At 39.1% G+C, this 13,095-nt stretch overlaps 2 protein-coding genes across 4 annotated transcripts in view; one reads left to right on the top strand and one right to left on the bottom strand.

The window, feature by feature from the left end:
* LOC104841189 (protein zyg-11 homolog B) overlaps positions 1-5,506 on the top strand; it is a 25,100-nt gene extending 19,594 nt beyond the window's left edge. Inside the window, exon 16 of the mRNA XM_010582704.1 lies at positions 2,366-5,506. Within this exon, the coding sequence (XP_010581006.1) occupies positions 2,366-2,556 (191 nt within the window). The 3' untranslated portion in view covers positions 2,557-5,506. The remainder of the gene's footprint in view (positions 1-2,365) is intronic.
* Positions 1-13,016, bottom strand: part of ECHDC2 (enoyl CoA hydratase domain containing 2) — a 14,797-nt gene extending 1,781 nt beyond the window's left edge. Inside the window, exons 1-10 of one of the 3 annotated variants that reach the window (XM_010582365.1) lie at positions 12,740-13,016; positions 11,421-11,488; positions 10,716-10,803; positions 10,085-10,171; positions 8,779-8,871; positions 8,087-8,143; positions 7,504-7,691; positions 6,997-7,047; positions 6,627-6,674; positions 5,546-5,937 (exon numbers count right to left, since the gene is read on the bottom strand). In XM_010582365.1, the coding sequence (XP_010580667.1) occupies positions 5,860-5,937; positions 6,627-6,674; positions 6,997-7,047; positions 7,504-7,691; positions 8,087-8,143; positions 8,779-8,871; positions 10,085-10,171; positions 10,716-10,803; positions 11,421-11,471 (741 nt within the window). In that variant the 5' untranslated portion in view covers positions 11,472-11,488; positions 12,740-13,016 and the 3' untranslated portion in view covers positions 5,546-5,859. Of the gene's footprint in view, positions 1-5,545; positions 5,938-6,626; positions 6,675-6,996; positions 7,048-7,503; positions 7,692-8,086; positions 8,144-8,778; positions 8,872-10,084; positions 10,172-10,715; positions 10,804-11,420 lie in introns of those variants that run through there. The other 2 variants (XM_010582363.1, XM_010582364.1) reach the window with 2 other exon arrangements.
* Between the last annotated feature and the right edge of the window lie 79 nt (positions 13,017-13,095).

Below are 13,095 nucleotides of genomic sequence, written 5' to 3'. Positions count from 1 at the left end.
TTAGCATATTATTCACTAGTATGAACTGGGAAAAATGAGAAACCAAGGGTATTAATTCCTAATCCTCTGGAGAAACTACATTTAGGCTTTGACTAAATGGGGCAGGGGAAGAGAGTAATAAAAGTTCTTTATATCATTTTTAGTTACTGGAATTTTACTGTTAAATGCATAGTATTAATTCCAAAATGTGGACGTGTGTTAAGATTAACTACATTTTTGGCTTGCACAGGTGTTTTTATTCAGAAATATAATCTTAATAATGGACAACAAATTTCTTTTAAATTAAGAACAGTTACTGTAGCAGGTAGCTATCTCTTACTATCAGAACAGAAGTTTTAGGTAATCCTCATCTCTAATCGCCTTTTTGCAATAACTTGCTGTGACACAGAGGTCAGTTTCTTAATCTGTCTTTCCCATCTGCAAAAGGAGAACACCAATGTCTTGTTTGTAAAATGATTTGCAAGCATGTGATGAAACGCACAAGTGTCGGGAAAGGAAATAAATCCCCTCAGTATAACTAAATGTAGAGTGGACAAACCTTCCTGGCTTTTAATGTTTGGGGTTTTTTTTGACATAAGTTTGTATGATGTGAATGTGTGTATTGTCATCAACTTCTACAAGATACAAAGCAGCTTTCCTCTAAAGTATTAAAAGTATTTTCTGTGCCAGTTTTTTGATCTTCTTGACAGCAGTATATCTATGCTTGTTTATCCCTGTCCCATAAATTACTTTTTCTACAGTGAAAAGACATCTATTCAGGACCAAACAATAACATGGCATAATATATAATTGCACATAAAGTACTGTTATCTTGCTCTTTATAGAGCTCGTAAATGTAATGAGACACTGTTCCCAGGGTACGCTAGCCAGAGATCTGTGAGGACTTTTCCCATGTTGAAGTAGGACTGTTCTGACAAAGTTGTTTTACTGGTCAGACTCCGGATAACACTTTTTGATTAAGACCCTGTAATTTCTCTTTGTGCCTCAGCCCTGCTAACTTAGTATGGTCCTGTTTGTTCTATTTATTTTTAGTGTTTATTTTGTTCTGCCCTAACCTCTGAGCTTTCAACATGCCACAGAGGTTTGTACTGACAGTGAGTAACTGCTCTGTAGAATGGAGAGGCTGGAAATACTTGGATGGCATACTCCTGATTCGAGATCAAGACAGTATTCCTGAAGTTTAGGTCTGATAGTAGTTGGTGCCAGAAGCTTCTGGACAAAGTTGCAGAGAAACCAAACATTTGGTAGGAAATGTAATAACCTACCTGGAGGGAAAATGTGCTTAATTCTGTAACATGAAGATTTATTTGGGGGGAAAACCTTCAGCTTTTGGCGCTTGGCAACAAGAGAGCTTTTTGTCCTTGAGAAGAGATGTGTTTTATTTTGACCTCCTCTTTTAGATGAGGGTGAAAAATAATCTAGGATTAGTGAGATTTATTTTTCTTGTTTATTTTTTTTCTCCTTTTGCTGTTTCTCTCTATCATATCCACCTCAATGAGCTAACTTAACTAAAATATTAGTAGCACTGCAGTAAATGGGATCCCCAGTGAAATGCTTCTGTCAGCATTTAAACTCTGTTGTTGCTTCACCGAGATGAATGGTGAAATTGGGCACATCTGAGGTAATGCTCTGTGGATTGCATTACAGTCATCCTGACCTTTTTGTAACACCTTCTGAAGCTTGCATGTTACATTAAATATATGGCTTTTTTTATAGCTGGTCCCTACACTTAATAACACTGAAGCTGATGTAGCTGCGCTTTCAACTTCTTAAAATCACTAATGAAACTGGGAAGAAAAGTGTAATTTTATCCCTCAAAAGGCATTCATAGCAACTTACAACTAGTTAAAGGCCACCATCAATGTATTTGGTAAACTGTTTTCAAAGGAACTAGTTCCTATTCACTCTACAAGAGTATACAAATGATGTGGTATATCTGATACCATTTTTTGATAACTGTTCCGTACTGAGTTTTTTTGGTAAAGGTGATACTTTTACCTGGATACTCATAGATCCTACAGTACTTCTGATTCCCATTTCTTAAAATTTATGTATGTGCACTTAAAATGCCTGTAGAAGAGGCAAGGGGAGACAGAGAATACTATGAATATTACAAGGCACTTTCCAGTCAACTCAGACAGACATGGAAACAGACCTGATTACAATGGGAGTCCTGTCCAAACAACTCTGTTGTTCTGTTGTCACTTGTTAAAGTACAAATGCACTTGTGTAGACACTTTAGGGAGTGTCCTAAATGCTGCCTGGTCTAGGAGACAAAAGTGGATTTGAATCAGTGTCTACAGTATCTGCTACACTTACCCTAGGTAATGTTTTTTTTAATTTCCTTTTTTTAATCTTACTACAGCTGCCAGATACTGCAGCATGTTAATTGAAGAAGGTGGTTTACAGCATTTATACAACATCAAGGAAAACGTCCAGACTGATCCACATGTCCAAAGGATTGCTATTGCCATCCTAGATAGTTTGGAAAAACACATTATGCGTCATGGGAGACCACCACCATGTAGAAAACAGCAACAAAATAAACCAAACTGAAAGCTGCAGGTATAGGAATGTAAAGTATTGTCTCTGTAATAATCCTTTCTGATGTGTGTGTAGTTGGAGTAACTTGTAATATAGTGGTCACCATTAAAGTGATTTGCCGATAATTGTGGTACCCAGAACCATGTACGGTAACCTTTGGTGAATGTCAACTTTAATGGCAACCTCATATGCAACCTGTAAAGGGTCACTGCTTGAGCTGGTCATACCTGTAGGATTACTACTGGCTACAAAGAGATGGGACTTGTACAGATCAATATGCACATCTGAAAAAAGACTTCTAGGAATATCTTGTTTTGTGACTTCTGGGAGAGAAAGTTATTTCATCCCTATGATTGCTGTTCACAACACTGTTTACCAGTTTGGTGTTTGAATAGAACTGTGTGTGGTTGTGAGATTCAACACTTTTACCAATTAAAACAAAAGTGCATGCAGGTTACAATGAGACTTGTAACTAAGGTGACCAAAATGTCCATTGCCTCATAACCCTTCTAAACTAAAATGGGGTCTTTAACTTCCTTTTCCTTTTGCCTGCAAGCTGTGTTCTTCTGTTTTCCTTGCTGCTAGAACAATGCCTTTTTGAGGTTCAGCTCTCCTGAGTCCTCCCTACTCTTAGTAAGGTGGGGATCAGCATTGCATCAGGGAAATGGGAGACATGCTCAAGTAAAGCAATAGAAACAGGATTAAAATGAGACACAGTACTAAAAGGATGAACTAAGCTTGAGATTTTAAACTTGATAACAAGAAGGGGGTTTTGTTGTTGTTTGACTACTTTTGGTTGTGTGTGATAGCTTTCTTTTGTTTTTAGAATACTGATAGGGAAAGGAGAAGGCTCATTAGAGCAAAATACTGACTTGTCTTCATGAAGGGGATTGCATGACTTTGGTAGGAGGCCCAGGATATTTGGTCACCTTATTTATAAGAGACTAATGATTGGTCTGTTCTTTTCTGTAAATATTCTGTCAGTATTGTGCAGTGAATTATATTTCCAAGTCATCACAGTGCAAAATATCACCCAATGTTCTATGTGAGCCCTGTGTCCATTGCATTGTTTTGTGGAGTGTGAAATTTTACATAAAAGATGCTAATTGTAACAACTTATTTCTTTCTTGGTTACCTATGGGTTTCAAATGATGTGTTGAATGAAACATATTGCGCAGCATACAGATGCCTGGAAGCAAATTGCATGTCCATTCAAATTCAGTTTAATTTCAGGTATTGTTTTTATCTGGTTAGTCTCCATATTTCCATGGCAACTGATTGATATTCAGAGACTATTCTGTAAATATATTGGTAATTGAGTTTAAAAAGAAAACTTACATTTGGTAGCTTACTAGCAGGGATGGCTTCTTCATGATGACCATATTTTACTATTTTTAACTATTTCCCTCTCCCAACTCCCATCCTTCAAATAAAAACATGACCTCTAATCTTCAATAATCTAATTATTGTGTATTTCAGCAACTTCAAAAGGTACTGATCCAGTAATTTAATCAATGTTGTGTAATTGCTTTTTGTACAAAGGTATAATTCGGCTAGCATCGTTTTCATGTGTGCATCTGGTTATATATAGTTTTCTTGACTCAGAAAGAAATTAAATTGGTTGTAGCTTTGAATTATGAAGGTGGTTTAAAAAATGAAAAATGGACTCCAAGCCTTTACTCCCCACCCTTCTGAGATGTCTGCTATGGGACTTCTGCTATGAAATTTCCATTACATGAAATGGAACGCAAAACTTGTCAAAATTGGTGTTAATAGAATGAATATAAATCAATTGCTACAAGATTTTAAAATAAAGACGACAACTCTCCTTACAGTACTGGTTTTTCCTAATAACAGGAAAACTTGCTGAAGCATCTTAACTAAAACCGTGGGGGGAAAAAAGAATCTACTACTACATGCAGCACAAAATGTATGTGATACTGGCATCAGTCCAGATGGTGAAGACGTCACTTCATAAAGTTCTGCAACCAGCAAGCACAGAGATTGTAAATGATTTTCCGTACCTTTCTTGTTTTGTTCCTACATGCTTCAGGCAAACAAACAGTGAGCAGAATTCTTTTAAGCTGAAAAGTATGAATGCCTACAAGGTATAAATCCACTAACTTTACTTGCATGTCCCAATTACAGAAAGGTCTCTTCACATTCCTGTGGAGCTTCAGGAGTTCCTGCCAGGGTAGAATAATTCTGGAAGCAACTTTTCAACTCTTCTATTTCACCTGTGGCATTTGTCATCTTTTTTGTGAAGGCTGAAGATCCTGGCTCTGCTTTACCTTTGCAGATCTTTGCATAGGAAACTTGTACATGTATAATCTGGTAAGGTTACCTCACGCACAGAATTGTTCGGTTAGCTTTTGGCACAAGTGAAATTGTGGTTTGCTTTGAGACTATCTTAGCATGAAGTGACGCCCAGTTCCAATGTGATAAGCCACATTTTGTAAGTATATTTTGATAACCTATAAATTATTTACTAAAAGTATGTTTCTCTAACTATACTAATTCACTTTTGCTTGAAAGCCCCCACCTAGGGAAGTAAGAAGCCATAGAGCTAAATTGTGTGGCATGTCTCAGTGCTGGAGAACCTCTAAGCAGACGGAGAAAATAACTTCAACTTCCAGTCAGGCAACAGAGGAAAATAGGTGATGAGAGAGAGGTGACGTGCCAGAGATGTCTGGCATAGACTGATATGGTGGTCATACATACATGGACATACAGGCCTTGCCTTTTCTCAGGCGCTGATACCAAAGAGACTAAGTTCACTTGGCTGGAGTGGTAGCTCTGTTTTTTGCACTATTCAGAACAGATCTGGGGTGAAATGCCATTGCTGTGTGTTAATACTCCTTGTTCTGTCTGATTAGCTGGAAGACTACTGATAATGGGAAGCAAGCTTAGGAAAGTTTTCTTTCTTTGTAAGTTGACTTCCTCTTCAGAGTGATTTTTTTACTTTTTCCCATCGATGTTTAGATGTAGCATGTTTTCTGGGTTTTTTTTGTTGTGGTTTTGGTTTTTTTTTAATTTGCTTACAGTGAGCCAAAGCTTCTCCGTACTCCTTACTTGACATCTGAGAGCCATAACAGCTGACTCAAGATGTATGCACTTTTAAAAGATCAGCTGTAAAAAGTTAAATCTTTATTTGGGAATTCTTACAGCAAAATGATCCAGTGGAGTATTCAGAAATGTAGTCCAAGGCAAGGAGCTAAGTACACAGAATGCAGTCATAAAAATAATCCCCCAAAATCAGTGGGTCCTCTTCAGTCCTCCTTTACCTTCAAAAAATCAAGGAGAAGCTAGGAAGCATTATTTGCCGATAAACTGAGGTGGTCGTTTTTCCCTGAAGGCAGCCATCCCTTCCTGACGGTCTCTTGTGGGAATATTCTACGTTTTAAAAAAAGAAAATGGTATGTTTTTCATTGACAAGTCTGATGAGTTTTTAAGTACTGACTAATTTGGCAGTAGTGGTCTAAGACCAAGATTGCTTTTCTTTCAATGATACATTAAGTCCCGCCTTCCACATTTTGCAATTAGGAAAATAAGAGAGACTGGGTTGTAGTGTAAATCACAAGCAAAGCATCTAAGACAAAGACCATAGAACTACATAAGAAAACAGTTTTCCATAAATTTAATACTTTACCATCTTAAAATACAGAGAGGCACAACAGTTACATTGTACCGTTAGCTGAGAAAGGTACATGCTCTCAAAACTTGTCAGAAAGAATGACTACAGGAGAAACCTGTTTTTTAATTTGCTAAAACTAAAACCATTCGTAAACCTCATCCTATAATTAACATTGTTGAAACTAAGAATATACAATTACTTTGGACAGAAGGGTATTTAAGGAAGGACTTTGGTCTCATGCAGGCTGAGAGAGGCAGCTATGCATGACACAACAATTAACATTCTGAAATAGGTATCTGGAACTGCACTCAAGTATGTTCTCAAAGCTTTAGATTTAGCTGTTAAGTGTTCCCTTATAGAGAGGAAAATACAAGAGGATGCTGTGAATACCTAGCTTTAGAAAATCTACAGTTGTTCCTTTCAGGAATGTATTCTGAAGGTAACCTACCTGGGCATAACACATCCCCTCAATAGCCATCCCTGATGCAATATCGACCTGGGGATAAGAGGGAAGGAATGAGATTTGTCTGAAGTATAGCCCTCAAAACTACTTCGTAGCCCTCAAATCGATAAATGCTCATACATAGTGAGTGACCTTCACTCCTGTATTAGAACTATGGTGTTAGCATCTGTAGAAAAAAAATCCTGCTGTATTAATTTTGTTCTTAAACAAAATCTTTAAAACTCCTGAAATGGTTTTAAATGCCTTGTCTAAACAAGGATTATAACTCATCTGTTCTAAACATTTTTACTGTAGTAATTTGTAAGAGTTGCCTGTCTGCTTCATTTACATCAGTATTTAAAATAAAAATAATTACCTCCATTCCTCTGTTTATTGCCAGTTTTCCCATTTTCACAGCAAATGGAGCCTTTATTAAAAAAAAAAAACCAACAAAACACAACAAAACCAAACCACAAGAAACATTAAAATATAATTAAAGCCACATCAGTTCATAATAGTGTAGTTGTTACATCATTATCCTAGCTCCAAATGACCTTTTAGTCTATAGAAATTTGCAGTAAGTTAGTATTTTCAAAAAACAAATTAGCATTATCTACAGTTAATAGATGTACACGGTGCAAGGTTTCAATGTGTCCTGCAGGTCTGCATAACCACTGGGAGGTAAAACTGTCTTATGGGTTAAGCAGCTCAATGTTAACACTTGTTTCTACAGAAACTGCATTTGCAAAAAAGGACAGAGTTAAGACTTAAACATCAGAAACCAAGACTTTAATATAGAAAGGAATTTAAATTGTTTGTTTGCTCTCTCTTAAAGGAAGCAGAAATGCCTTCTTTACAGTGACCACATGAATAATACACTTACCTGAGGAAGGATTTCTTTAGCCAAAGTTAATGCTCTCTGGTAAGCTGCATCTCCCTCATTGTTTTGTGGCACTGTGTGATTTACTAATCCCATTGAGAAGGCTTGTTGTCCATCAATCTGTCTACCAGTGAAAATGAGTTCCTTTGCGAGACCTATTCCAACACATCTGGGCAGGCGCTGTGTTCCACCTTATGACAACAGCAAAACCAGCATTTTCCATTTCTGAGAAATACCCCCCAAAAAGTAGTATTTTGTTTCCTTACATAACAAGGAGGTTTGAAAAATAAAGGGATGATGTGTTTCTTTAATAACTAGCTGAATATGTCAACATTTTGCAAGGCATCTGAAACGCTTCAGCATCCTTTTGACTATTTTGATAAACAGGAAAAAGTGTAAAGGGACTTTCCTAAATTCATAGCAAGTCCGAGACAGGGCCTGGCATGGAACTCTTGATTCACAGATCTCTTGGGTCACTGTAGGATGCTACTTCTAATTTACATTCAAAACACTTCAAGTGTTCTAATGACAAAATATTTACTATAGAGCTGAGAAAATAAGAGACTGAAGATTTAATGGAGGTTACCTGCTCCAGGAAGAAGCCCTCTTGTGGTCTCAATAAGGCCCATTTTAGCTGACGAAGCTATTAAATAAATATAGGGTTTAGTTACTTTTTGATCTGTATAACTACAAATTTTCCATTCTGAACTGATTAATAAAACTACAAACTATCAATACTGAACTGGAACTCCATTTCTCCAGGTAGCTAGAAAGTCTGAATACTATAGTGCTTAATCAGCGTCCATCTCAAGTCAGATGAGGGATGTGTAATATGGCTGCTTACCCCTAATGTAGTAATTTTATCTAGAAAAATGAACCTTGGGTCCATACTAGATGAAATGTAATGGATAGAAGAACAGAAACAGAAGAAGGAAGTCTTCCAGTCCAAACTGATGTAAGCAGGGAAGGTTAGATCTAGCCAGAGTGCTGATCCAGTATTACATGATAATAACTATTTAATTCTACCAACAAATAGTTTTCTGAAGGAATCCTAATCTTGTCTAAAAATAGGCTTTACTTTTTAAGCAAGGAAACTGCTTTCCCAATAGTAACTAAGTGTCATGTTTTCTGGACAAATGCCTACTCATTTCTTGAACTGTGTAAGTTCCTCTCTCAGTCTACTGGATTGCATTAACAGCCAGCTGTCATGCATGTAAGTTCTCTTTAAAATATAGTCACCCATTACAAGAAGAATCCTATATTAAGCAACACACAAACCTGCTACTCGAAGGTCACAAGCTAATGCCAGTTCTAGTCCACCACCCAATGCGTAGCCATCTATTGCAGCAATTGTGGGTACAGGCAGGGCAGCTAGAGAAGACAACACGGATTATACAGTTTTGTTCCAGAAGTTCTGCTCCACTCACTTCTGGAATATAAATGCTTAAATTGTAAAGCTTTTAGTAGTTCTCAAACTCAAAATTGCCAAGGAATTCATTTTCTTCTGCCACAAACTTTCTGTCTCTAAACAGCAGAAACTGTCTTTTTGCACTTCTCCCTTCACTGTAAGAAGAATGCAAAACTTTATTCGTACATGCAAAGAAGCATGTAAATACAAAGTACTGCAACACAAAACAGGATGAATTGTCTCCTTGAAAATTTATAATGTGAATATCCAGCTGTTGCAGTTAAACAGTCAAAGACACCATCCCTAGTCACTGTTACAAGGATTAGCTTTTCTGGTGCTTTTGTTAGCCAAGGCTCCTGAACTTGGTAAACACTGTTGTCACCTCATAGTTGAGGAACCTGTGGTACCTGGAGATTAGCTGCTTGATAAGATACCTTTTTAAACACTCGGGGAGCTGGAAGCAGACTTCAGACATGTGCTAGTTCTGTGCGTAACTACCCCGACTGCTTTTGTGGTTTGTGAGACAGGGTCATTCTCTCTACATCGTTGTTTGTTTTTTAATTGTTGCAATTCTGACTGCTATTTTAGTCAGATTTCACTTTGGTATTCTTCTCTAGTGAGAACAGAATCATTCATAAATAGGGGAAGAAAATCAATTGTGTAAGTCCATATTCCTTTCGCAAAAAAAAAAGGGGGGGGGGAGGGGGGAGGGGAAGTTGTAGGTACAAACCCCCTGGCATTCAACAAATCTGTTTAGAAAATCCATTCAGAGATCCAAATCCACATTCTTAGGTTATTGCCATATCATGAGTGCTTCTCAGCATGTATTGAAGGGGGGACAACCAACATAGCTCATTTGTCAAGCACTGTCTCCCAAGGATTACATAGAACTGTATCTAGAATAATTTGTTATATCAGGTACTTATTATATGTATGTGTGTGTGCTGCTCTTCATCATAGAAAAGGCAGTACTGAAATGCATCTTGTCCTTGGAGTGGCAGCAGGATAGTTGGTATTTAATTCTAATCAGATCTTTGTTTCAGGCATAAACTGGAGCCATTTGGGAAGCAACTCCTAAACGGATAAACTGTTGGGGCCTTTCCCCTCCTGCAGCATTTCTAAATGTCTCAGTACAGGCAGTCTAGGACATATTTCCCAACTGAGATAATAATTTACCTATTTCATCCATGAGATTTCTCAGCCTTTTAACAAAGTGTCCAACTTCTGCATCATCCATCTTTGCACGTTCCTTTAAATCTGCACCTAAATAGAGGAGAAAAAGGTTAGAATCCAGGAGAAGGGAAAAGACATCTGAACTGGGTTCCCTCCTGTCCCTCTCAGAGGGCACACCATTTCAGAAGTCTTGAAATACGGTGTTCTGGTTAAGTAAAGTCAGTGAAGTTGGAGTGTGGACATCTGGGCTGCAGCAGTGGCTAGGGTGCTCCTCTGGGCCCTTCCAACAGATTTCCCAGATGAGCACCAATCCCTGTATGCAAGGGCAATAATCCATAAAACTGGAAACCAAGGACTCCAATACCAGAGGCACCTGTGCTTTAAGATGGTTATAAATGGAAAACAAATAGTAGCACCACGCAGCCTGTGCGGCTCACTCCATCACACGTCTTCATCGCTGAAGCCGGTAGGCAGACAGGTGAAAGAGAGAACGTGTTTGTTATTTGCTACACAAAAGCCAGCCCATTTTTCTTTTAGCATGCATTTCCAATGGCTTTTCTGCACAATCTGATTAGCACACAGCCTTAAGAGCCATCAAATTTTTTAACAGGTTTGCAGAGCCTTTGTTACTTACCAGCACAAAATACACCTTTCACTTCACTCTTGAACACCACCACGCGAACCTTCTCATCAGAGCGGAGTTGTTCCAGAGCGCTGAACAGCTATGAGGGAGGGAGTACAAACAAGAGAAGAAAAACTTAAAAGCATATGGATGTATATGCCTAAATTATAGCAAGCTCCTAATCTATGACAAAAGTTTTTTTTTTTTTTTCCCCTGCAGGTGCCAGGAATTTCCTGGAAATCATATATGTGGAGCCAGCAGGATCTTTCCGTGAGAGCCTCAGAATGACACATTTCCCCATCTCTTTTTTTTTCTTCCATTCAGAGATGAACCTTTGCTGTAGCTTAAACTCCCCTTCTTGTCCAGGCATGAGCCAGACTTTCTCTAGAACGTGTCAACCTTGAACAGATCATCTGCTAAGGTCTGACAATGAGTATGTTTTTGTTGTAATTATGCAAGCAAGGACAGTAACTTGCATCCAAGTTAACTAACTCAAATAATTCCAGTATCTCTGTCCAGTCCACAGCTGAAGTAACTGCAGTACAGACATATCACGATCTCTTTTTCTTCAGGCTAACCTGCCTTGCCCCAGTGCAGTCTCCCACTGACCTTCAGCAAGAGATTAAGTTTTTGTTTCAGATTTCCCACAACTATGCTTATTGCATTTAGTTATTGATCATGATTCCAAACACGTTTACAGGCCAGGCCCATACTCACTTCATTTACAAATACTTTTCCCAATGAATTTCTCGCGTGCGGTCGGTTCATTAGGATTTCAGCAATACCTTAGTAATAGGAGACAATTTCAGTTATACTTCCTTTAATTCTCTGACACAATAATTCAACTGGGAACAATATCTGCATATGCTGCATCTTCTCTTTCCTGAAAATGTATATAAAGTATATTCTAAAACAATTAGTTATTTTAAAAGTGGAGGTAGGAGACCATGTCTACAAAACCCAGTTATGCAGGACAACTGTAAAATTCAGTAGCACTGTGAATAATATAAGTAAGCAGAAATTTAAAAAATGAACATGACATCTAAGAATGTATGCCTTAGAATTACTGCAGGAATAGAAAAAAAACCCAAACCCGAATGATCCATCTTAGGTTTCTGTTTCGAATGTTACTTATTTCAGTTTTTATTGTACAGTCGTAATGTGTTCAAGTAATGAAGAAAACCATCCCCTTGGGATTGTTGTTTGCATGAGAATAGCACAAACTGGTCACTCTCGGTTTGTGTTCCAGAACAGTTTTGAAATTGCAGCTCCATTTAATTTAAAGTTAATAAGCTCATCAGTGGAAAGGACTTCACTCAAAGTTCCTAAGTCCAAGCAGAAAAGTAAGACCACAACATCTACTTACTTCTCCCTTGCACTTGTGTTTTCTAAATTATTATCCAATGGTTTCTGTATGCTTTGGAGAGAAAAAACATCTCTCCTGTTTCCTTGGCTGGACTTCTGCTCACTTCCCAGGCCTTAACATTTTAAGATGCTGTTGCTGCTGCTGTAGGTGCACAGATGTACCTCGCATCTGTCACGCTTGGTCCTGCCCTGCTAGAAGGTCTCTGTCCCTCTGCCAGTGGCCAGTTAGTAAACGAGAGATGTGTCAGATAGGAAACAAAGACACAGGTAACAGCGGGCACCAGCAAACAATGGAAATTCACAATTCTGGTAACTACATTCATGTATATGTAACTAGCAAAACTACCAAGAACTGTCTGTAAGCTCTTGCAACAGTTACCCTTACCAGAAAGTAATTGCATTGGCAATCTGAACCACAACTCAAATTGCCTAGTGTCTCTCATGCATAAATATGCACAGACGTGCCCTGGTCCCGTCCTCCCTTTAGCACCGTACATTACTGATACCAGAAAAACCTAAGGTACCAGAACTTCTTGTATTGAGACCTCCCGCATACACAACTTAAAAGTCATCTAGCTATTTATTTGGCAGCTGTGTTCTTCAGAAAAGCATTAAGGCACAACTCCTATAAGCACCCTGCCCGCGATGGACTCGGCGAGGCACCCGCTCACCTTTCGGGCCGTATACGAGGGCGTCAGAGCAAGGGAAGGCTCGGTGGCCCCGGCACCCCCGGCACCAGATGTCCGGGCAGCGCTGCAGGGACGGCTCGAGTGTTTCAGGGCCCGTCCGAGGGACGGCAAGGGCTGCCAGAGCCGGGGGCCAGGGAAGGGCCGGGAGCTGAGGCGTTTTTACCAGGAGTCGGTAAAACCACGTAGATCGACGTGCCCCCTCCCTACAGCACCAGAAAACCGGCTCTGACACCCGATCGGCTCCTCCGACCCCTCGGAACCGGCGTTAAATGAGCGCCGGGGCCTAACCCCGGCCCCCTGCGGTCCCCCGCGCACCCCGGCCCGCAGGCGGGGGCCGC

This window comes from Haliaeetus leucocephalus, unplaced genomic scaffold (genome assembly GCF_000737465.1).
Source record: "Haliaeetus leucocephalus isolate CR32 unplaced genomic scaffold, Haliaeetus_leucocephalus-4.0 Scaffold848, whole genome shotgun sequence".
Classification (NCBI taxonomy): Eukaryota; Metazoa; Chordata; class Aves; order Accipitriformes; family Accipitridae; genus Haliaeetus; species Haliaeetus leucocephalus.
Note: the sequence above shows the minus strand (reverse complement) of the source record. Positions and strands in the feature narration are given on the sequence as shown.